We start from the raw sequence: 26,015 nt of genomic DNA on the forward strand, positions 1-26,015 counted from the left end.
CAGTGTGGAGCAAGATGAGCACATGATTGAGGCAGAATATGGTGGAAGAAAGGTACAGCCATTATGGTGTCTTGATCATGGAATGCAATAAGAGATTCTTGGAGAGAATAATTGGTAGCATATCTTTGAATAGCACAATACTTTGCTCTTAACAATATGTGCATTATGAATATAATTACCTTGACAGTTTTTAATGGCAATTCTTGTCATTTGAAAAGCTGTACGATCAGATTACTTGAGGCTGTATTTCCATTGTATATTAAGATTTGCAGGGCAGCTTGTGTTTTCCTGCCAAGTTCTTATCATAAATTGTACCCCGGATTTTATGCAATCTGCTTCTTGTATACATTTCATCCAAAAATATTTGTGAGCTCAGAAAGGAAATCTCCCTTATGGTGCCTCCATCCATTTGCTCAGTGAAAGGGAATACATTAATAGTAGTTGTTCTATAAAAGCACGTATAATTCAGTGGCAACAGAGACCAAGAAGTTATGTACTGATGTTAAAAAGCTTCTGCACATTGCAATTGCATTTAGACTCCAGGAACAGTAATGGCATCAGGTCATCATTTATGTTTTCTTGAGAAATGTAGCACCACTGATATGTTTGGTAAAGATTTGTGTTTGGTTTATCCCATTTTTCACAAGTTGTGTTGACTTGAACTGGTGTTGAGAGTGTGGTGTTGGAAAAGCACAGCAGCTCAGGCAACATCCAAGGAGCAGGAGAATCGACGTTTCGGGCAAGAGCCCATCATCAGGAATGAGGCTTGTGAGCCAAGAGGGTGGAGAGATAAATGGGAGGGGTTGGGGCTGGAGGGGAGGTAGCTGAGAGTCAATAGGTAGATGAAGGTTGGGGTAATGGTGACAGGTCAGAGAGGAAGGTGGAGCGGATTAGTGGGAAGGAAGATGGACAGGTAAGACAGGTCATGAGGGTGGTGCTGAGTTGGAAGGTTGGAACTGGGATACGGTGGGGAGAGGGGAAATGAGGAAACTGGTGAAGTCCACATTGGTTCCGTGAGCTTGGAGGTTCCCAAAGTGGCAGATGAGGCATTCTTCCTCCAGGCATCGGGAGGTTAGGATGTGGCAATGGAGGAGGCCCAGGGCCTGCACGTCCTTGGCAGAGTGGGAGGGGAAGTTGAAGTGTTCGGCCACGGAGCGGTGGGGTTGGTTGGTGCGGGTGTCATGGAGATGTTCTCTGAAGCCCTCTGCAAGTAGGCATTCAGTCTCCCCAATGGTGTGTTTATTCGAAAATGTGCCGAAATACATCATTTTGCAAATCAGTATCTGGTTTCTTCCTATTGATACCAAGCTGATGAGTCTATAATTCCAATAATTAGATTTCTGACTCTTTTTAAAATTTGAGCAATATTTCCTATTTTCCAGTCCTTGATTGTTAACTCAGTAATTAAAGAGCTACCAAAAAGAATTGAGCCTCTGCTGCCCAACTTCAACCCTATTTTCAATATACTTATTCCATCCAGCCCTTTATCCTTGTTCAAGTAGTCTGTGTTGTTTAATATTAATTTTATTATAGTCAAACTTTGCTGAATCCCATCAAGTGTAGGTAACAAGCATTCCCACTAAATTCCCTGCAAAAGTAAATTGGTCTTCATATCTGTCAATTCTTTGAGTGCAATTTGTGACCCGGGTGAAAGCCAGATTCATGCACAGCATGCTGTTTTGCCAGGGTTTTCTGCTCACAATGAATTATGTTTTAGTATGATAAACTGTAATTACTTTCCAAAGAATAGGTCTTTGGATGCAAGCAGCAACAGATGAACATGCTGCTATGGGTAAATCTTACCCTTTGCAACTGAAGTGTTGTTTATGGTATGAATTGCAGTCATGTTAGGTTTTACATGTCTGTACTTTGTAGAAGAGCATGTGAATGTGAATAAAGTTTAATGTGAATAAAGGTTATGATACTATCAGAACAATATAAAATTCTAAAACCTAACATTGATTCCATTCAGAAAAGAAGTCAGAACCACCTCACATATTTTGGCAACATATTTTTGTCTGACCGCTTAAAAACAAATTTGCATTTATGAGATGTTTTTCACAACCCAGAAACACTACAGACACTAAAGTAGCTGCTTTTTTGAATTGTACTAACTACTTTAATGGAGTTAATATGGCAGCTAATTTGTACAGTGTGCTCCCATAAACAATAATAAGTATAGAGCTCTTGAAGTGAAGTGGTAGTGTCCTTACCTCTGAGCTAGACATTTCAGTTTCAAATCCCACCTGCTCCAGAGGTTTATGATAAGATCTCTGAACAAGTTGATTGGAACATATTTAAACAATGCAAATGGAAAGCTTTGTTAGATAAAGCAGAAAATGTGGTAGTTGCATCATTCTCACCAGGGTCATACTAGCATAACATCAGCACGTCAGTAAAGACTGGCAAAGGGCAAAGGGTGCAACAGACGTGCAGGCAGGATAGTTTCGATAACACTTGCTTTGACGTGGGTTTTTTCATCTTTCTTTGATTTCCCACTGACGTTGGGGGTTTCATTTTGCCTCAAAATATTGTTTACTTTACTATTTGTACCTGCTGACTTTGGAAAACAAGGCCATATTTTCTGCTCCCACAAATCATGAGAATGTGGTGCTGGAGATCTTTGTATCATTGGAGCTTGCAGGCTGGTATGTGCCAGTGAATTCCAGGATTTGGTCTTGGAAAGAAAGAGGTTGGGAGTTGCCATTGATATATGTGGGGCATCGGAAGTATAATTGATGGGTTGGCTTTTAATTCCAGGCTGCCAATCTTGATGCCAGACTGAATTCGGAGTCTAGAACCTGGAAGGGCTATGGTGGGTCCACAGAAGAGATGATTGAGGAGGGGACCAATTAAGATTGAGGCCACGTATGAGAGTCCAACTAGCTAAGGGAGGCAGATTGGGCTCTGAAGACGAGAGAGCCAGTGGTTACCACTGTCCTGTTGGGGGAGAGGGTGATGTTTTTTAGGCAGTGGCAATGCACCTCAAGATGGAAGCTGCTGTCTGCAGACTTGTAACTTTGCAGGCCTCTTTAGTATCTGATGGAGCTATTGAAAATCTCCTCTTTAAACATTTCCGCTGATTTAAATTCATATTTTGAAAATTTGCTCTTACTTTGAATGTTCAATCCCTTATGGACCTCTGCATGGAATTTGCACAATCTCCTCTGGAATATACTTGAATTAGTTCTACAAATATTTCCATCTGTGCTGTCCTCAGGGAATTATTATGAGTGAAAGTTGTGTTTTCCACCTTGAATTAACCGAATCTTTATCAATGCAGTTGTCTTGCTTTAGAAAGATTTTGCTCTAAAATTGCCCAGCCATATTCCTTCCCTACTCAGTAACTCATCATGTTATTGACTTTACTTAATTGGGTGAAAAAGAAGCATTTGCCAGTTTCCTTTCTTATTTAACTCCTTCGTTTTGATTACAATGTTACAGTTTACAGATGGTGTTTATTCATTTGCCCAGAGTTGGCCTCACTCCACATTTATGCATTGTGACTGCTCGAGAACATTTGAAACTTTCTTACACAAGATTATTTCAGAGTTCGTATTTTGATATCAGTCACTTCGTTCAAGAGTATTTTACTTTTCTCTTGAAATCTAGATGTGAACTTACTAGCAACTTAAGCAAGTGAAATAGAAGCTTTGTATCCTCTGGAATGTTTCATTTAATTATCAGAACCAAAGAAAAACAAATGAAAAATCTAACAGTGACAACAAAAGTCACAGTATAGATGTTTTTTTTTCAAAAAATCAACCTCTTCAGGAATGTTATGATACACATCTGGAACAAGTGGTACTTGAACACAGATCTACTGGGCCAGTGGTAAGGACACTAGCACTACACTCAAGAACCCATCTTGAACAGTTTGCGCCAAAAACCCAGACAATACCTTGAACCTTGGACCTGTAGATTAAAAGTCTGATGCTCTAGCATTGGAGCTCAAATATCATTGTATGTATTTATCACAGAAAGTCTACCATCTAACAACTCAAGTAGACAAAAGAATGATTTATAATCTAATGGTAAACTATTTCTCTGTGGCACCTTTTACAGCTGTAACTCATCAAACTTCAACTCTTTTCTGATTATGGGGATTAGCTTGCCTACTTTGTTATATCCTGTGAAGCATCCAATTGATTTAAATACTTTCACTCAGTTCAGTGAACAGGTCAAAACATTTAATGACCCTTTCATTGGTTAATGTGGCTTGTTTGGAATTTTTGTGGCTGACTGTTAGCTTCCAAGTACAAATCACATTGTCTTAGTTAGTCCAGAATTAGTATTGTTCTTCCTGTCCTCACTGTGCTTTGAAAGTCTGTTTGAATTATCCTTGCAATATAATGGTTGTAGCAAAACAGTTCTGATCAATGATTCTGAACAGTCTCTCCTTCTATACAATGGCTGAATTTTTTAAAAAGTGATATTCCTCAAAAAAATGCTTCTGTTTCTTTTGTCTCTGAAGGGACAATGAGGCATTTTTATCTTCCATCAATTGAGAGGTCAAATTCCAATATGGAATTGAAAACCATGTAGGTTATACGTTGCAACTATGTGCTCCAGTACTTTGCTGCTCAAGCAGTGAATGGAAAATTTACTGCCACTCCATTTAGGAAAATGTGTTTGATCTGCACACAATGTGATGATGTCACCTGGGACTGTTACTGCGATAAAGTAGATTGTTTTCCTAGTAAAAGTACAACGATTTGACGACTTTCTTTCTCATTGAGGACTGTACCATTTATTATTTAACCTTGGATGTGACTGATTTTTGTATCGAAGGATCACATAACATGCTTGGTCTAAAATGTCTTCAGCAGCATTGTTGTTAAAATTAATTATTTAAACACTTAAATGGAAAGATTCTCAATAAGGATTTAAAAACTAAAAGCACAGTTCATATTAAATAAAAAAAGACAGCCTTTGAGTAAAAAATGCAAGGATGTTTTTAGGGAACTGGTTTGCGCAATGTGTTTGTGTTAATCAGTGTTTAGCAATGTGTTGGTGAATAGGAACAAGAATATAACATTGAGAACCTTGAGCCTATCATCCAATGAGATAATAACTGAAATGAATTATGGCCTGAATTTTCATGGAGGGTGTGATAGTTTTAGCTGGGAGCTAATTCCAGAGTTTCTGACCCCATTTCAATTTTCAGACGAGCCTTTTAAATATACAAGATTCCCAAGCTAGCTATTAACAATTGGGATATAGGATTGTCCTTGTTGTCTATAATTTTCATGGAGTAGCTGGAGTTACCAGCCTTAAAAGTGTCATGAACTGTAACCTGGATGAGGGAACCCTTTGAAAGTGAATTCACTAAATATCCTTGGACACCACCTTCCAAACCTACTACCGTTTCCAATTAGAAGGACAAGCGCAGCAGATACACAGGAACACCATGACCTGCAAGTTCCCCTCCAAGCCATTCACTATCTTGACTTGGAAATATATCGCTATTCCTTCACTGTTGGTGGATCACAATCCTGGAATTCCATTTCTAAGCACATTGTGGATCAACAGCAGTTCAGAAAGCAATACATCACCACCTTCTCAAGGCAAACTAGGGATGGCCAGCCAGCAATGCCAATGAATACATTTTAAAAATTTTAACTGTCATCCCAAGCTATGATACTTCAACAATCTAACCATTAAAACACTTCCAATAATTCATACGCAGTAAATGACTTATGCCCTATAGTGTAAGAAATTACACTATAACCTGGTTCTAAGAAGCATTTTGTTTTGATGATTGAAGTATTTGAAATATTCCTACTTGTGTGAGAAATATTTATGTTGTTAGCGCTGGGCATCATAATTGCTATTTCTTAGGTGCAAATTATGAGCAATATTTTCTCAGTTGTGCATTACTGGTGCGATCAGATTGACCACTTGTTAAACACCACATTTTGTTTTCCTTTCTATGTAATCAATGGTCAGGAAAATTGATTAATTCAATTTGATTTAATATTATTATATTTACCTAAGTACAGTGAAAAGTTTTGTTTTGCATTGTAGTACAGACGGGTTAAAACATACAAAGATCATAAGGTGATTGAACAGAATGAGGAATACAAAGTAAAGGCTTGAAAGGAGGTACACAAAAGCAAGATCAACATTAGGTTTGAAATTTGAGAGTTCCATTCAGAAGTCTAATAACAGAGGGGAAAAAAGCTGTTTTGAACTTGTTTAAAATCACACAACACCAGATTATAGTGCAACAGGTTTATTTGGAAGCACTAGCTTTCAGAGCGCTGCTCAATCACCTGATGAAGGAGCAGTGCTCTGAAAGTCAGTGCTTCCAAATAAATCTGTTGGACTATAATCTGGTGTTGTGTGATTTTTACCTTAGTACACTCCAGTCCAACACCGGCGTCTCCAAATCTTGAACTTGTTGGCACATGTGTTTAAGATTTTATATCTTCTGCCTGACGGAAGAGATTATAACTGGGATGGGAGGGGTTTTGCTGTTGGCTGCCTTTTCGAGGTGTCGAGAAGTGTAGGTGAAGTCAAGAGATGGAACACTGGCTTGTGTAATGGGCTGGGCTGTGTTCACAACTTTCTTTTGGTCCTGGGCAGTTAATGTAGCAAGTCAATGGCACTTTAAATGCACAATCCTCATTAATAGGTAGTGGATCTTTAAATGCTCATCCAATATTAAAGGTGTCAATATTGGAAGTGTAAAGACCTCTCCAACACCTCTTGAAAACTTTTGTCATTCTCAGTAAATATGGGTACTGTTCTGTGGGGAATGCTGAGAATTTGCTTTAGTACTGGATTACCCAGTGGAAGTAGAATTTAATCACTTAATAATGCTTGAAGTAGGTTAATTTTAAATCTTTTTTTTACTTTTCTCAAACAATATTGAATCATTGTATATTCATGTAACTTTCACATTGTAGTCATACTTTATGTAAGTTTTTTTAGGAAAATATCACTGTCTGGTCAGATTTGCAATACTTACGTATTATTATGGAATAATTATAGTTATCTGTGTGAGGCAGGAGCAAATTTGTTTCGTGGAAAATCTGACTAACCTTACCATATATTTTTCTTTCAATTATTTTATTTCATTTTTAATAATTGCTTAGCTAATGGCTGCTGACAGCATCACACAAGGAATTGGCAGGGAGAAGGTAGGGTCATCAATTAACAGATGTTGAAATGACTTGATCCCTGAAACCTTTCGACCAATGACTGCGGATGTTTAGCTCCCTCATGCGGCTGGGTTTGGTAACCCCTGCCACTGAGCTCCCCAATGGTGTCATAAAGCTTTTGCGTGGAATTTGCCATAAGACCCTTAAAATGTTGTTTTCAACAAATGCCATTGATGCTTAGGCTGCTTTGGATTATCTCATGGTAAATAAACCCAAGACCAATATACTTAGTGACAGTCTTTCTCTACTGTCTGTCCAGGTTTTGGTGTCCAGTTATCCAATAACTTGCAAACTATTCTGAAAACTCCTACTGCATTTGAGAAAAGAAAATATTATAGTCGTTCCCAGAAACACACAACTTCTCCTTTTATTTGAAGAAAAGGCGCTGAGTGTGTGACATGTTTATGCACAATGTATAAATAACCTAGGAAAACCAGATAATTTCCTTATGTGGAAGTTACCCTTTCATTGGTTGACTCATGTTTTGTAGGATGAACTCTTTCTGCACTTTACAAAGGAATTATTGGCAGTCACATTTCAGTACAAGCTGGTGCTAGTTGTAAAACCCAACCAAATCTACCTTTATCACACCAAGCTCATGTTTAAAAGTACTTTGATGAGGAGATGTTCATGAAGTCCTCAATCATATTAGAACTTGAAACGTGATTATCATAAGACAGAGAGAAGTAAATTTTGGTTTCCAGTCTTATTTTGTCTTTATTAGGCAGTAATGCCCATCAAATTGATGAAAAGGATTTGTCAATGTGGGTACATGAACTATTGCCACTCACTCAGCAACCAGTTCAAGATTTACTTCAGTCAAGATTAGGGCAGATACCTTCACACTATTGCAGAAGTGAAAGGAGAGGCACTAATGTGCTCAGTAACGTTACTTACTTACAAACCTTTCAGATGGGATGTCAAACCCATCAGAAATTTGTTGTATTTGAAAGCAAATATTGTTGGTTTCCGAGAATACGGAGATGATGACTCAATTTTCATCCAAATCTATTTTGTGCTCCTCGAATAATTACAAAATATGAATTCAATGGAGAAATGTTGAAAAATATTTGCATTATATCTTTGTTTTGAAGTGATCACAAAATAATTTTGTTCTGTTTCTTCTCTCTCTCTCTCTCTATTCCATCCCTATTTTGTTTTTATCCCTTAGGAAAGCTCACCTCATTCTAAAGCGACTTGAGAGTGTGAGTGACCGCTGTGCATCGTTACTACACAGTGCCTATATTCAGAGCCACATAGACTCAGTGCTGTATTTCATCTGTCAAATGGACGAAACCAGACCCACAGGAATGGTCTGGTATAGCACCTTACATGATGCAAAAGTGACTTGTGATGAAAAACTCATGTCTGTTCCACGCAACATTTATGGAGATACTAAACTGTGGTGAGGCATCTCAGCACATTGAACTTTAATTATATGATCAATTTTTGAAATTTTCGAAGAAGCAAGGCAAAAAATAAAAAGTGTCATCACCTCAAATGACAGCGAAATCATCATCAGACATTGCTCCTTTTGAAAAAGACGCCTTCAGGTCTTTGGTGCTTGTCGAAATATTTAATCAGTTAAAGAAATTGGAGCTACATGATTGGAACTATGTGCTCAACATTAACAAACAACTGTCAAGTGAACAGACAAAGAGTTAAGACCGCATGTGAATTAGTGAACCAACCAAAAATTTCAAGAAAAAATACAACATGTTGTAGCGCATTTTTTTGCTTTTTATAAATTGACATAAGAAGAAATGTACATCTTTTTAACAAAATAGTGGAGAATTATAAGATAAATCATTGCTCTATAAAAATTGATCCAAACCAATTTCTATGTTGGTACATTGACTAATGATTCAATGTCAGCAAAAGCTGGATTAACAATTTAACAATGTTGTAAATATTAAAATGCACAATGTACCATTAAAAAAATGTACAGTATTTTACCTTTAGAGATGAAGAGGATTCATGGCTCAGAGAAGAAAATACAGATATCTATCAATTAGTTTTCATTGTTAATTCGGGATGTTGTCTATAGTGACTGATACCAGCAGGAAACAAACAGTTTGTGGTCCATTAAAATAACCAACTTATTGATGATCCAGATTTGTGTGTAGGTACATGATGGGAAGTAACAGGTTTCTAAAATACATATTGGCTTCATTTCTCTAATGGTAGTTGTTAAACTGGTGGCTTCTAGCTTGAACTTTCATAACACTGCGTTAACCTGGATTCTAAACATATGTAGATTAAAAGATCATGAAAAGTGAACCAATTTCCAGTGCACAACCGTAGTTATCACAAATGGTGGCCATATTTTAAGTTGAATATGGAACTGTGACTAAACATAAACATTACAATGTCTTTTGAAAGATTATGAACCAGTGCAGGGGAAGGTTTTGATTGGATGAAATCAGTGTCATAAATTTTACTGAAAAACACAATTGTCAATTTTTTAAAAAATCCCTTTTTATCTTTTGTTTTGATGTAATTTTTCTGTTGAACAAGATTTATATGCTGGAGCAGGTACATTTTATACTATTGAATCATCCACTTAAATATATCAGAATGCAATTGTGAGGACTAGACTTCACTTTGGAATAGGGATAAATCAAAAAGATTCATAAGAACAAGTGAAATTGTGACAGGTTTTGAAATAAAATAGCAACAACAAGTTACTACCAAGAAATAAAGTGAGTGGCAAAGGCAAAAGCTATTAAAATGAAATAAACTGGAGTGAGGAATTCAAAGGAAGTAATTTAGTATCAAGACTATTCACATGTTAATATTTTATTAGAGTTGCTGAGACTGGATTAAGTACAAAGCAGTTTGAATGTGCATATTAAATCCTGGTTGATTGTGGTGAGCTGAAGTACTTTAACCTAGAAATTTAGCGTGGCTTAAAATGGGATTAACTTCAGCTAGCTAGATAGGAAATGGGCTTTAATACTGAATGATAATTGATTATAACATGAAACAATATGATTGAATTTCACTGTACTAAATATATTGTCTGATAAATAAAGAATTTCATGCATCTCATGCACATAATCACATTTCTTCTCAATTCAAAAGGGCACATGCAGTCTCATTTCACATAGTGTCGTGATTTGCGCTCTTTCATAATGTATCATAACTTGTTTCATCCTCAAAATGCACTTTTCCATTCTCCATTGGGGTTCAGGGAAGAGCCCATGGTTTTGGAGGAAGTCTATTAAAACATTGATAGAGGATTGGCTAACAAATAAAAGACAGAGACTTGAGATAAGTGGAACATTTTCAGGATGGCAATCTGTAATCAATGGATATGTGCTGGGGCCACAATTATTTACAACTTATATTAATTACTTGGCTGAAGAATGTGAATGTGCAATAGTCAGGTTTGTGGATGACGCAAAACAGTTGGGGTGGGAAGGTACATGGTGAGGATGAGTTTGCAGAGGGATATAGACAGAGAAGCTGACATCCTAGTTATTGCCAAGTTATTCATCTCAGATAATGTTGTTGTGGGAGTCTGGATTTGAATATTATCATGGCAGATCATGGAATTAGAATGCAGTAAAAATCTGGAAATAAGGATCTAATGATGACCATTGTAGATTGTTGTAAAAACCCATCTGGTTCACAAATGTCATATAATGAGGGAAATCTGCCTTCCTTGCCTAACCTGACCTGCACGTGATTAATTAATTGCCCTTAATAATTTACAATTTACCTCTGGGCAAGTAGGGATGGGCAGTAAATTCAGCTCAAGCCAATGGCATCCACATCCCGTAAAGGAATGAAACAAAAGTGAGTTGACAACAGCATGTCAAATGGAACATAATGCGAGGAAGTGTGAAGTTATGCAATTGACAGAAAGAATAGAGGAGCTGAATATTATTTAAGTTGACAAAGACTGCAGAAAGCTGGAGCACTGAGGGATTTGATAGCTCCTGTGTATAAAACACATAAAGCTAGCTTTTGCTCGATTGATCTCAAATATGGAGAGACTACCTTCTGAGGAGAGGTTGAATAATTTCAGACTGAAGTAATGGAAGCTGAGAAGAATTAGAGGTGATTTTATTGGAATATTCTTACAGCACATGAGACAGTCGATGTGGGAAGATTGTTTCCCCTTATGGGATCATCTAGGAATGGAGTGCACGATCTTGCAATAAGTGTTGCACATTTAATTAGAGTTGAGGAGGAATTTTTCCTCTCAGAAAATGGTGGAATTCTTTACCACAGAGGCTGTAGGGGCTGGGTCATTACATATATTCCAGGCTGAGATGGATTTTTAATCAGTTACGGAATCAGGGGTTCTGGGGAAAGGCAGGAAAGTGGAGTTGAGTTTTCTCCAATCAGCCATGATGTCATTGATAGATTTAATTCTCCTCACATGTCTGATGGTTACAGATGCTGTCTGGGCAAATACCAAACATGTTCATACCTCTGTCAGAATTGTTACTCCCTCAAAGAAATATAGGCTCTGTCATAAAATCCACCTGAACTCAGGAGAGAGATATTTGTGGTATGGTGATCAAACATGTCATTCTTGCCTCTTTCTCTATTTTTGTCTGGCTGTATTCTCATGCCAAATTTATAAGGAGTTATGTTTCACAAATAAATTGGTTGAATAATTTTTGGTGTCCCATTGTATTAAAAGAATTGAGAAGTGTTTTTCCAAGGAGAAAAACAAGGAGACCAAATTTTGTCTTCATGTGCAAAAGCTTCATTCCAATTTGCATTGTTTCAAGGTCTGCCACATTCTCAAGTTGCAGTTTTCATGTCAGACCTTATTTGCTTAACAATACACAATTCCCAAAGAAACTTCAGCTTGTTCTACGATGAAAGGCAGTGAAAATTATAAAGAAGTCCAAAGGATGGGAACGTTTAAAGCTGAATATCACAAAGGGAGGACAGAATCTTAAGGATCGGAATTCGAGTTGCAGGTCAGGGTGAAGAAGGAGTCGTACAACAGATATGAATTTTCAGAGAATTAATGGTACAGCCTAATACCTGACCTCTTACCTGATAGCTACAGAAGTTGTTATGACATTGAAGTTCTGACCAGGCTTCTCATTTCAGCTGTACGACAGCACAATCCAACTTGTCAGCACTCCAAGAAGGTAACAACTTTGACCATAGCTGCACATGTGTAAGATCAATTCTTTACAAGAATTGCTGCTGTCCAAGGAAAGAAAGTGGGCTTACTAATATATTGGCCTTGGATATATTAGGTCAGAAGCCACACAATGTCAGGTTATGTTCCAACAAGTTTATTTGAAATCACAACTTTTCGGAATGTTGCTCCTTCGTCAGATGAAATCAAGAAGTCAATAATTCACCTGTTGAAGGAGCAGTGCTCCGAAAGCTTGTGATTTCAAATAAACCTGTTGGACTATAACTTGGCACCTCCACATCTTGAATTTATTAGAGCTTAGGTTTACTCGAATGTACAAGGGTAAGTTCCAAGGGATGGTTACATAAATTATACTTCCCAGAATATTAAAAGTGAAGGAATGATTTGTTGACAGTTTTCAAGATATTAAAGGAAACAGGTTGTTTAGATAGAGAAACAGTATCCATGAGCCAAGAAGTCAAAGGTGATGGAAAGTAACCTGATGGTTGGAGCCAGATCTTTCACGAGCAGATTAACAAAGTCTTTTACAGGAAAGGGATGGCGGAGATGTGGACTGCTATTCCATAAACAGCGGTTGGTACCAAGTCAATTGTTAATTGTGAAGTTGAAATTGAGAGATTTTTGTTAACCAAAGCTATTAAAATAAATAAAATTAAATCACAGATCCATCATGATCTAATGGAATGATAAAATAAGCTCAAAAGGGATAAATATCCTCCTCTTAATTTTTGTAAAGTCCTGCAGTAATTTGTTAGCTACAGACAGCAAACAATATTAGTTGCTAAGCATCTGAGCATTCAGGCAAATTGTGATGTGTTGTGATTGGAAATAAAAGTAAACATTACTTACCAGTAAGGCTATTTGCCCCATTCTGCCTCACCAACCCTTTGGAAACGGTAAACCAACTTGTCCCACTCTTTTTGCCTGAATATGTTTTTTCAAGTATTTATCCAATTCTCTTTTGGAAGTTTCTCATGAATCTGCTTGCATCACCCAATGAGACAAAGCATTTCTGATCCTAGCCCACTGAATTTAAAAAAGTGTCTTCTTTTTGCCTATTAATTTACATCTGTATCCTTTCTTTACTGCGTCCCTTCTGACAGTAGAAACAATTTATCCCTGCTAACTGAAGAAAAATGTTTGTCTCCATTTAATCTCCCAATAATATTCCCTGCTCTTCAAAGAACAATATGAACTTCTGTCCTCTGTTCATGTAACTGAAATCCCTTGCCTCATTCCAATCCTTCAAAGTGGTCCTTTCAGTCATCTTCATTTTCTGAGTGAAGCTTGCTATCTTTCTTGGGAGGTGCTGTGCTGTGGTTATTGTTTTGAGTAACCCTACATCAGCCTGACTTCTCTGGCACCCAAACACTTAACTCCAAACACAACATCTTGCGGGAATTCTAAACCATCTGGCTCCAATAATCTGGAGCGGCATGGTGGCTCAGTGATTAACACTGCTTCCCTCACAGTGCCAGGAGCCTGGGTTTGATTCCAGCCTTGGACAACTATGTGGAGTTTACACATTCTCCCAGTGTCTGTATGGGTCTCCACCGGGTGCTCTGGTTTCCTCCCACAGTTCAAAGATGTGCAGGTTAGGTGAATTGGCCATGCTACATTGCCCATAGTGTTCAGGGATGTGTATGTTAGGCACATTGGTAAGGGGTAAGTATGGGGAATGTGGGTTACTCTTCAGAGGGTTGGTGTGGATTTGTTGGCCCGAAGGACCTGTTTCTACACTGTGGGTATTCTATATCTCTACCATTCTAATAAAGAGTAAATAAAGCTTATAATTTTAATTCATGGTTACTCCGGAACTGTGTTGACCATCAAATTTTCTTCCAGCTGCAGGACAAATCAATTCCTTTCCTGATTTACAGGTCACTGGGATGAACATTGTGCAAGAGCCCTTTTAGTCCCTGTTCTCAAAATATGAATGCAGCTCCTTCCTGTTTGCAGAGGGAGCTTCAGACACCAGCCCAGATTAAACTGGAGTACTTAGATGGACCATAACACAACTGGATTTCCTTTCCCCTTCAATGAGGTTGCCACTTAAAATAGGGGATGGAAATAGTCTCTGTTGTGGTTCATGACTTCTACCATCCAGAACGACAAGAATAGCAGGTACATGGAAACACCACCATCTGGAAGTTCTCCTTCAAATGACTCACCATCCTGACGTGGAAGTTTATTGCTACTCCTTCAGTGTCACTGGTTGAAAATCCTACAGCGCCTTCCCCAACAGCACAGTGGGTATTCTACAGCCTCCAGGGCTGCAGCAGTTCGAAAAGGCTGCCCATCATCACCTTCTCAAGGGCAATTAAAGATGGACAATAGATGCTGACTTTGTCAATGATGCCCAAATCAGCTGAATGAATAAAAGAAATGTCATAACCATCAGCTTGCAAGAGGATTGCAGCTTTTGTGGCACAGATTTCTGAAGAAGGGCCTGTGCCCGAAACGTCGAATCTCCTGTTCCCTGGATGCTGCCTGACCTGCTGTGCTGTTCCAGCAATAAAGTTTCAACTTTGATCTCCAGCATCTGCAGACCTCACTTTCTCCCAGACAAATCATAGTTAAGTTATAATTGATTTTCACAAGAGGACAATGCTGAATTTATGAATATCATAAATGTGTCGAGCCAAGTGCTTATATTTGCGCTACGAAACACAAGCTGTTTTAAATATTGTAAATACCAATGGCACAAATGGCCTTTTAAGATCAGGAATGGCCTTTGCAAGTCTTCTACAGTAATACTGTTTCCAAACACGAAACCACCACCAAGTAGCTCACTGAATCCGATGGGTCTGTGAGCATTTTTAAATAATGACTTTTAACTTTTGAGAATTATTTAAATAATGTAATATGCTCACAACTCCCGTCCCTAAGAAACAGCAGAAGCTTGAAATAATAAAAACATTAAATACGGCAGTAATCAGGATTTGAATGGAAACTAAAATCTTGCTTCTCTTTTGGATTTGGTAAGATTTGTTTTGTGTGAACATAGGCATGTGAAACTCTGTCTTGTTACCCCCTACTAATCTTCTCTTTACCATTTAAACATTTATTTAATGGGATGTTATATAATTGTGTTGTCTCAATGCCAAGTAATTTGAATGTTTTGAATTTAGCAGATGGTGGTCAGGGTTTTCCTGATGGAAAATTACATGGAAAGTGAGGTGCTGTGTTCCTACTTCTAAAATAACATCTAAAAGGAGAGATTTATAGACATTTCATGGAAACAAGAAGCTTTTTCTGGAAAGCAAAAAGTTGATTTCTTAATCTGCAAAGAAGGTCAATAAAAGAAAACATGATTTCCCATTTATTTGCAAAAACAATGCATTGTGTTTTGTGTGCACATCTACAGCATGTTAACACCTTACAATCTTCTAAAAAAGTAGAGACAAAGAATAGTTGTGTTGAATTCACTTCTAGTGTATTCACATCCTTCAAAACTACATTTTATATTTGATGAGATTTTAAAAGAAATACATAAAATATAATAAATTGCAGTTTGTATGAGGTTACCAGAGTTGGAGCTTGACTGATTTGGACAAGTCCAACAATATCGCAGGAAGTATGTGCATAAATCATGGAAGTGAATTCTCAGGAGCCAACAAGTACAGTACTTGGATCAAGGGTTCTTCAGCAATTTAAGCTCACTTCAGACAAAGGTTTGTACTTTCAAGGGCCAAAATCACATAATGTATTTTAGAACAAATCGTGCTACTGACTTAAAAGACCACACATGCGTCACACTCAATTGACATCTGACAGTTGTGGTAGTACAAAAGTTGCTATGACCTGTCTGGAATGTAATCTGCTTTGAATGATTGTCTTCTCTGGCAGTCGGTCAATCGAAATGTACATTTTTCAATCATTAGAATGGTTGAATTTCAGGTGGGACAAGTTGGAAGAAAAGAGTCAAACTAAAGCAAGCATATGAAATCTACCTTATAAAATGGATCTCCTAAATCTGTTTGAATAGTAAAAATTAATTTTGGAATGTTTTTGACAATGTAACTAAGTATCTGCCTTTCTCTTTGTGCCCTTTTCAAAGCCACAAATGGACGTGTGCTTTGACCAGGGATATGCACTGTCCTTCCCTGTCTTCTTCAGCCAGTCTGTCACACATATTCCTCCAATGCTTCCAGTCAATTGATTTCAAGCCAACTTCTGAACCCCTATCAATTCTATCATATAGACTACCAGTTTTCATCTTGGTAACCTGATAATATTCTGCTCCACTCAAAGCCCGATTTCGAAGACCGCATTTATGCTTTTTCGACTTCAGTGCTTAACTTTTCCAATATTTTCATGGTAAGCTCACTTAACTTTCCATGAAACCAAAATACTCTTGACCCTTTGCAATATCTAGGTTCTCTTGCCCATTTATTTTGCCTCATGACTTGTGTTTGTGTCTTGAACGGCTCAAGCAGGCAATCCCTCCCTTAATTCTCAACTTCCCTTTGATCCCTTAAGACTGTCCTTAAAATATATCATTTTGATCACAATTTTTATCATTCCTCCTAATAGCTTTGCTTTTGTCTTGGTACCCACTTCTGTCAAATTACATCAATATGTAGAAAGCAACACAAAACTGCACATTAGTTCATGTTCTGATCTAAAGTAGAGTCAAAACTTTAACTCTGCTTCTCTCTCCCCAGATGCTCCAAGACCTGTTGAGTTTTTCCAGCATTCTTTGTATTTGTTTCAAATTTCTAGCACCCCAGTATTGTACCTTTATGTAACTGCAGTTACAAGCTTATCATTACCAGAGGCATAGATTCATGGTTAGGGGCAGGAGCACTGAATGTGTATGAAGTCATGCAAGTCTGATTATGGTGGTGTATGCTTGCGCTTGACAAATCATAGTTAAGTTATAATTGATTTTCACGAGAGGACAATGCTGAATTTATAAATATCATAAATGTGTCGAGCCAAGTGCTTATATTTGCATGAATACCTGGAACTCATTGTTTGAAAGAATGGTAGAGGCTGGAACCACTGCAATATGTAAAAAAAATTTTGGTGAACATTTGAAGTACCATAGCATACAAGGCTCTCGGGAAATGGGATTACAGTAGATACGTGCTTGTTGACAGGCATGGACACGATGGGCCAAAGGATCTCTTTTCATGCTGGAATACTTTATGCCTTATTAGCTGAGGCTTGCTTCAGCTATAGCTAGAGTATTGTGTGTAGTTCATATTTCAAAGGCGTGCGATAGCACTGGGAGGGTATAGAGGTGATCTGGCAGGATATTTCCTGAGCCTGGAGATATTGTTGTGGAAAGAGATTGAACAGACTGAGGTTGTTTTCCTTCAAGCAAAAGTGATTCAGGGGGGACTTGATTGAGATGTATACTATTATGAGGGCACAGGTAAAATTGGTAGGAAAAAACTTTTCTCATTGATGGAGGGATCAGCAACTAGGGGCATAGACCTAAGAACAGAGGCAGAAGGTTGAAAAGAGATGTGAGAAAAAAAGACATTTTCACCCAAGTGGATGGTGGGAATCTGAAGTCACCCCTTGTAAGGTTAGTACAGCAGATACTCTCACAACATTTAAGAAGTACTTAGGCCAAGTGCTGGAAAATGGGATTTGGATAGTTAGATAGTTGATTGGCATGGATATAATGAGATTTGGATAGTTAGATAGTTGATTGGCATGGATATAATGGGCCAAGGAGTCTTTTTCTATGCTGTAGATCTCTATGATCTTATTAAGGTTTATAAAATAATGAGGGGTATAGATAAGGTGAATGGCAGGTGTCTTTTTTCTAGGGTGGGGCATTTCAAGACAAGGCAACATATTTTAAGGTGAGAGGAGAGAGACATGAGGGACAATTTTTTTTTATTCAAAGAGTGGTTCGAGTGTGGAGTGAACTTCTCGAGGAAGTGGTGGATGTGGGTACAGTTGCAATATTTAAAAGACATTTCGATAATTTCATGAAAAATAAGTGGTTAGAGGGATAAGGGCCAAGTGCAGGCAGGTGGGATGAGTTTAGTTTGGGATTATGGTCAGTGTGGACTTGTTGGATCGAAGGATTTGTTTCTATGCTGTATGACAAACTGTTCAGGCCTGGTGTACAGTTTTATTTGAAGCATCTGAGTATTTAACATCAGATTTTCATATTTATACCCATTACATAAAGCACCAGATCCACTATGAGTGCCCTTAAAGATTTCTGCCAATTCAGAACGCCTGGATATAAAACTGCAATCTCATCCTGCTGGAATCTCCCTTTGTAGGCAGAGAGTACAGACAACTGATAATAAAACTATGGCTCATGAAACATGCATCAGACGATGAGTCCTTTTCTTCTCTCACCACTCATCAGGATTAATTTTATGAGATGTCTGGTCTTGTTACCATTGCCGTTGTCTGTATTCTACTCAGTCATCGAGCATGAGTGATACCAAACTTCAGTCTTCCTCAGAATGATGAGTAACTGCTGAAGACAACATGCGATCATCATATTTCAGTGGGAAATGATTGTTTTGAACTCCCCTTGAGTCCTCCCATGAGGAAAAAAAACTGTTCTTCATATTATTCACCACACATTACAAGGACAAGTGGAATTTAGAAGTTGTTACAGTTTCTTATCAGCATTGTGAGTTCTTTATTTCCAATGTTACCATAATTATTAACGCAGAGAATGGCTTACAAGAAATGCAACTTTGCAATTCATTAATAATTCATGTTAGAAATTGCATTATAAATTAATGTGGTGTTTGTTGATCCCTGAGAAAAACTAAAATAAACTTGGAAGAGGTCACTCTCAACCTAAAAGGTTTTGATGTCTGGCAGACTGATGCAGATAAATGTGTTGCCAAAGCAAGGAAGGTTCACAGAAGAATGATTATGATCAAATCATGTAGACATATAGTAGAGATGGGAATGGAAGTAGGGGTGAGAGATTGATAAATTAGAGTGGGACCACATTGTAGTGACTCTTGTTGCCTTCCTGCTGACAACCAATTCTGTCAGACATGGGCAATAGGACAGGTCACCCATAGGCAGTTGACAAGCACCCAACTGTCAAGTATTTTCCTATTGCTTCTGATTTTATCAATGAGATACTCAGAAACTAAGATCCTCATCCACTCAAATAAGGTGATATCTCACTGGCTGCTGAGCCTGCAGGAAAGTACCAACTGTATAATGTCTCCAAGAGTCAACACTGTCAAATTCAGTGGCATTGCAGAGAGTGGGGCCAATGTGAAGTGCTGTGAGTGTAAGGGCATTTCACAGTTCCTTAGCAGCCACTGCATACAGTATATGTTTTTGCATCATCTGTCTATTGTGACAATGCTTTCAGTCTTTGACTCCAGCAGGGAGAAATTGAGTTACAGAGTTCAGTGTTACAGAAATTGAGAAGTAACCATACTGAGGCCTGCTCAGTGGCAAGAAATATCCAGCACTTTGAGGAAGATATTGGACATGCATGAGGAGGCCATATTTGTGCAAGAGGGTTTCCACATGGTCGCAGGAGGTTTAAACTTTATTGCTGGAACAGCACAGCAGGTCAGGCAGCATCCAGGGAACAGGAGATTCGACGTTTCGGGCACAGGCCCTTCTTCAGGAATGAGCAGAGAGTGTTCACTCTCTGCTCATTCCTGAAGAAAGGCCTGTGCCCGAAACGTCGAATCTCCTGTTCCCTGGATGCTGCCTGACCTGCTGTGCTGTTCCAGCAATAAAGTTTCAACTTTGATCTCCAGCATCTGCAGACCTCACTTTCTCCTCGCAGGAGGTTTAGCCCAGCTCAGATGTTCAAGGAGTCAGCTACGTGGAGATGTCTGAGCACCAGTGTTTATGAAGACTATCTGTCTCCAGAATCCGAGCAGTGCAGCAAGCTAGAGTAGGCATTGATGCCAATGAGAACAGATGGATAGACATCAATAAAACCATATTCTGGATTAGCGGTGCTGGAAGAGCACAGCAGTTCAGGCAGCATCCAAGGAGCTTCGAAATCGACGTTTTGGGCAAAAGCCCTTCATCAGGAGGGCTTTTGCCCGAAACATCGATTTCAAAGCTCCTTGGATGCTGCCTGAACTGCTGTGCTCTTCCAGCACCACTAATCCAGAATATGGTTTCCAGCATCTGCAGTCATTGTTTTTGCCTCATCAATAAAACCATGGAACATTGAAAGCACAGGAAAAGACCATTCACCCCATCATATCAATGCTGCTAAATAAATTAGCTGTCTGTTCTAATTCTGCTTTCCAGAGCCTGGTCTATGGCTTTGCAGGTTACAGCACTTGAGGTGTAATCCACATTCCTTTTAAATGAGTAGATGGCTTCTCCATCAACCACCAAACTAGGCAATGAGATCCTGACAGGCTGGGTGGAAACGTTTTTTCCTCATGTCCCTCTAATCTTCCAACTGATTACCTTTAATCCGAACAACCCAGCAAATCATCTCTCTGCTAGGGATAGCAGGCCTTCATAATCCACTTGAGCTAAGCCCCTCATTATTTTTTATACTTCTATACAATCCTACCTCATCCTTACCATTTGTCAAACCCTGTCATCACTCTTGTGATCTCCTCAGTACTTTTTCTCAAGTGACTATGTTCTTCCTGTTATGTTCTGATCAGAACAGCAACCAAAACTCCAGCTGTGATTTAACCAGTGTTTTATATGATTCCAGGACAACACAATATATTTGCATTCACCACTTCACCCACTGAAGGAAATCATCCCATATGCTCTCCTTGCCTCCTTATCTACTTCTCTTCTCAGCTTCAATGATCTGTAAACATACACTCCAAGGTCTGTCCCTTCCTCTATCATTTTCAATACACTTCTGGTGATTAGAGTCATAGAATCCTTACAGTGTGGAAATAGGCCATTTGGTCCATCTGATCCCCTGAAGAGCATCCCACCCATACCCACTCTATGACCCTATCCCTGTAACCCTGCATTTCTTTTGGCTAATCCACTCAGCCAGTACATCCCTGGACACTGGGGTAATTTAGTATGGCCAATCCAGCTAACTTGAACATCTTTGGACTGTGGGAGGAAAGTACCAGAAGAAAACTTATGTGGAGAAGGTGTAAACTCCACACAGACAGTTGCCCGAGGGCAAATGTATGTTCACTTATTTGCCCATTCACCATAATCCTTAATTCCTTTATTATTCAAAAACCTAAATGTCTTTACCTTAACAACATTCAAACATCTTTGGACTGTGGGAGGAAAGTACCAGAAGAAAACTTATCCAGCCATGTGGAGAAGGTGTAAACTCCACACAGACAGTTGCCCGAGGGCAAATGTATGTTCACTTATTCGCCCATTCACCATAATTCTTAATTCCTTTATTATTCAAAAACCTAAATGTCTTTACCTTAACAACATTCAATGAGATGGCCTCAACTGCTTCACCGGGCAGGGAATTCCATAGAGTCACAACCCTTTGGGTGAAGAATGTTCCTCCTCAACTTAGTCCTAAATCATCCCTCCTCACTTTGAAGCTGTCTCCCGAAGTTCTAGTTTCACCCGCCAGTGGAAACAACCCCCCTGCTTCTATATTAACCATTCCCTTCATAATTTTATTGTTTTCTGTAAGATCCCCCCTCATTCTTCTAAATTCCAGTGAGTATAGTCCCAGGTTAATTTTTCTGATCAGTCTGTCGTGTGGGACTTTGTCAAATGTTTTACCAAAATTCATGTGGACAATATCCATTGGATGACCCTCATCAATCCTCCTAGTTACTTCCTCACAAAATTCAATCAGATTAGTAAGACATGACCTTCCGGTAGCAAAGCCATGCTTAATATTTCTAATTAAATCAGGTTTTTGCCAAGTATCAGAATAAAAAAAGACAAAGAACTATGGATGTTTGAATTTACAAACGAAAACAGAAATTGCTGGACAAGCTGAGCAATTGTCCGGCAGCATCTGTGGAGAGAAATCAGAGTTAACGTTTCGGGTGGAGTGACCCTTCATCAGAACTCTTCGTCAGTTTTGAGAAAAGTCAATCGACCTGAAACATTAACTCTAATTTCTCTCCACAGGTGCAGCCAGATCTGCTGAGCTTTTCCAGCAATTTCTGTTTTTTTCCAAGTATCAGATAATCCTGTCTCTCACTAATGACTGAAGTAATTTGTTCACCACCAAAGTAAAACTGATTGGCCTATAATTATTTGGCCCTAGCACTCACAGTGTTTTTGAGAATGAGAAAATCCTCTTTAGTTTTAATTCTGAGAGTAGCACTCAGCTTTTTCACCTGCATTTCACTCCGATATAAGATGTATCTCCCAATCAATGGCCAATCACTGCGCACAGAAAATCATGAATGCCATTTCCCATCAGGCTCGCCAATACAGCAATTTTACAACATGCCAATTAACATTAGGAATCAAGGCTGAATTTTCCCCAGTGTGAGGGGCCACTACGTGGACTACTCTGAACATCAGGGAGTCTTCTACGCAGCCAGGTACCCTGTGAACATGAAGAGGCTCTATTACCTCAAAGTTCAAGTTCAGTCAGATTGCCAGTTTGTGTCAAATTGTACCAGATTATGGACGGTTTTATGCTGCAGAAATGCACCCACAGGGAACAGGATTAGCACAGCAGAAGCTCATGTCACTTGTAATCACTGAAACTATGTGAAAGAAAAGGCTTTTATCCATCCTCTGTGGGGCAATATTTGACTCCAGATCCAAGAACCCACTGTGCACCCAATCCCTCAATGAAATTCATAAATTAAGAAGAATATAACTTCTGTGCACAGGATTTAAATCTCAGTCCCTGCTGTAAAACACATACTTGTTGGTTTGGAATTGCTTTCTTGGACATATTTTCATCACTTGTGTTTCCTTTCAAATAGTTTTTAAATCCAAAACACACTGAACTGGTTTAAAAGAAACAATGCTTTAAGGATATACAATTTTAGCCTAAAATGAAGAAATTCTCAAGTGAAAACTTGTTGATAGATTGCTAGTTCCAGTCTTGCAGTTATTAAATGCTCCCAAGGATCACATTACTAAAGCCACAGTATGTGATTTGTTTTTGATATAGTTGGGAACTTGTAACCTTATGCTTTATGTCTCACCTGGTTGGAGTAAATTGATATGCAAATGAATACATTTTGTCTTTAGGTTTTGCTGAGAGTGCAATTTGAACATTCTGCTATCTCTTCCCAACCCTCCATCAAGTAAATTGGAAAAAAAGAGTAATTACAGGATTTGAAATGTTCTACCCTGCTTATTTTGCATTTATGACTCTCTGGTAGTTAATTTGCCTGAAAACAGATTATCTGTCAGTGTCAATTCGCTGTTTGTGCGACCTTGCTGTGAGCAATTTGCCAGCTGTGTTTCCTACATTTCAACAGTGACTACATTTTGGATGTTTTCACTTGTTGTAAACTGCTTTCGGTCATCTTGATGCTGTGAAAAAACCCTGCATAAGGGCAAGTTATTTCTTTTACAAAGATGACTGACAATATTCTTCTTAATGCATTCTGTAAAAATTCTACAAAGGCTCAGTTTCTCTAGGTGTGTGTGTGTGTGTGTCCATCCATCTGTCCACCCTCCCAGCCCAAAGATCATTCCTTGGGACAGCAATGTGCGATTGTGCCTGAACAGCATGGACTTGATGTCAAGTTTTGTATCTTCCTCTGGGCTTGCAAAAACCTGAGCTGTGTATTTTAACAGTTTACTAATTGCTCACCCACTTGTCACACCACATCCCAGTTTTGTCTCCTCACAGATGCACCAGGTCCACCGTTCGGTTTGTGAACAATGTGTGAGACGTGTGGAAACAGAGGCGACCTGATTCAAAACCCCTTCTTGGTTCTTCAGCGCAGCTTCCAAGATCCCAGCAAGATTTAAAATCATCCTTCACCTCTCCTACCGTCCCCTCCACCCACTCCCAAGTCAGCCAATACCCGCAGCTAGCCACTCCAACTCACCCTTATTTGCTCCTGCATCCTAAATGTTTCTTCATATTACCATTCCAGGCTACACCACCACTATGGTTTCTCATTGCCAGTCACCCAGAAAGCATTGTGCACCATTCACAGATTCCATGAAATATTTTGAATTCAATACAATCCTTCTTCAGAACTATTTCAGAATTCCAACACCTGCAGTATTTTGCTCTTATTAGAACAATGATGAATTGATCTGTAGGTGTTCAAGATGACATGGTTTGATTTAGAAATTTTACTTTAAAGTTTTGTTTTTCTTTTTTTTCAATGTGATCAAGTGGACACACTGATGGGTAAAAACAATGACTGCAGATGCTGGAAACCAGAGTCTAGATTAGAGTGGTGCTGGAAGAGCACAGCAGTTCAGGCAGCATCTGAGGAGCAGTAAAATCGATGTTTCGGGCAAAAGCCCTTCATCAGGAATACAGGCAGAGAGCCTGAAGGGTGAGAGATAAACTAGAGGAGGGTGGGGGTGGGGAGAAAGTAGCATAGAATACAATAGGTGAGTGGGGGAGGGGATGAAGGTGATAGGTCAAGGTGAAGGGTGGAGTGGATAGGTGGAAAAGAAGATAGGCAGGTAGGACAAGTCATGGGGACAGTGCTGAGCTGGAAGTTGGGAACTGCAGTGAAGTGGAGGAAGGGGAAATGAGGAAACTGTTGAAGTCCACATTGATGCCCAGGGGTTGAAGTGTTCCGAGGCGGAAGATGAGGCGTTCTTCCTCCAGGTGTCTGGTGGTGAGGAAGCGGCGCTGAAGGAAGCCCAGGACCTCCATGTCCTCGGCAGAGTGGGAGGGAGAGTTGAAATGTTGGACCACAGGGCAGTGTGGTTGATTGGTGCGGGTGTCCCGGAGATGTTCCCTAAAGCGCTCTGCTAGGAGGCGTCCAGTCTCCCCAATGTAGAGGAGACCGCATCGGGAGCAACGGATACAATAAATGATATTAGTGGATGTGCAGGTAAAACTTTGATGGATGTGGAAGGCTCCTTTAGGGCCTTGGATGGAGGTGAGGGAGGAGGTGTGAATGCAGGCTTTGCAATTCCTGCGGTGGCAGGGGCAGGTGCCAGGATGGGAGGGTGAGTTGAAGGGGGGCGTGGACCTGACCAGGTAGTCACGGAGGGAACAATCTTTGTGGAAGGCAGAAAGGGGTTGGGAGGGAAATATATCCCTGGTGGTGGGGTCTTTTTGGAAGTGGCGGAAATGTCGGCGGATGATTTGGTTTATGCGAAGGTTGGTAGGGTGGAAGGTGAGCATCAGGGGGGTTCTGTCCTTGTTACGGTTGGAGGGGTGGGGTCTGAGGGCGGAGATGTGGGATGTGAACGAAATGCGTTGGCGGGCATCTTTAACCACGTGGGAAGGGAAATTGTGGTCTCTAAAGAAGAAGGCCATCTGGTGTGATCTGTGGTGGAACTGGTCCTCCTGGGAGCAGATACGGCGGAGGCGGAGGAATTGGGAATATGGGATGGCATTTCTTCAAGAGGTAGGGTGGGAAGAGGTAGTTTAGTATGCTTGCCTTTATTGGTCAGCGCACTGAATCTAGGACCAAAAGAGAAAATGCTGGAAAATCTCAGCAGGTCTGGCAGCATCTGTAAGGAGAGAAAAGAGCTGGCGTTTCGAGTCTAACTGACCCTTTGTCAAAGCTAAAAAAAGGGAGAAATAGGGAGGTATTTATGCTAGGCTGAGAAAAGGTGAGTCATGGTTCCAGAAGCAAAGGTAGCAATAAAGAGGTGATAATGACAGTGCATAGAGAGATTATAGGGAGATTAGGAGCTGTGAATGA

The 26,015-nt window shown here is 39.4% G+C and overlaps 1 protein-coding gene across 2 annotated transcripts in view; it reads left to right on the top strand.

Moving 5' to 3' along the window:
• LOC122564758 (astrotactin-2-like) overlaps positions 1 to 11,782 on the top strand; it is a 1,559,828-nt gene extending 1,548,046 nt beyond the window's left edge. For both annotated transcript variants that reach the window (XM_043719930.1, XM_043719929.1), the window contains one exon: positions 8,338 to 11,782. In XM_043719930.1, the coding sequence (XP_043575865.1) occupies positions 8,338 to 8,575 (238 nt within the window). In that variant the 3' untranslated portion in view covers positions 8,576 to 11,782. The remainder of the gene's footprint in view (positions 1 to 8,337) is intronic.
• The last annotated feature ends 14,233 nt before the right edge of the window (positions 11,783 to 26,015 follow it).

Source organism: Chiloscyllium plagiosum, chromosome 30 (genome assembly GCF_004010195.1).
Source record: "Chiloscyllium plagiosum isolate BGI_BamShark_2017 chromosome 30, ASM401019v2, whole genome shotgun sequence".
In the NCBI taxonomy this organism is placed as follows: domain Eukaryota; kingdom Metazoa; phylum Chordata; class Chondrichthyes; order Orectolobiformes; family Hemiscylliidae; genus Chiloscyllium; species Chiloscyllium plagiosum.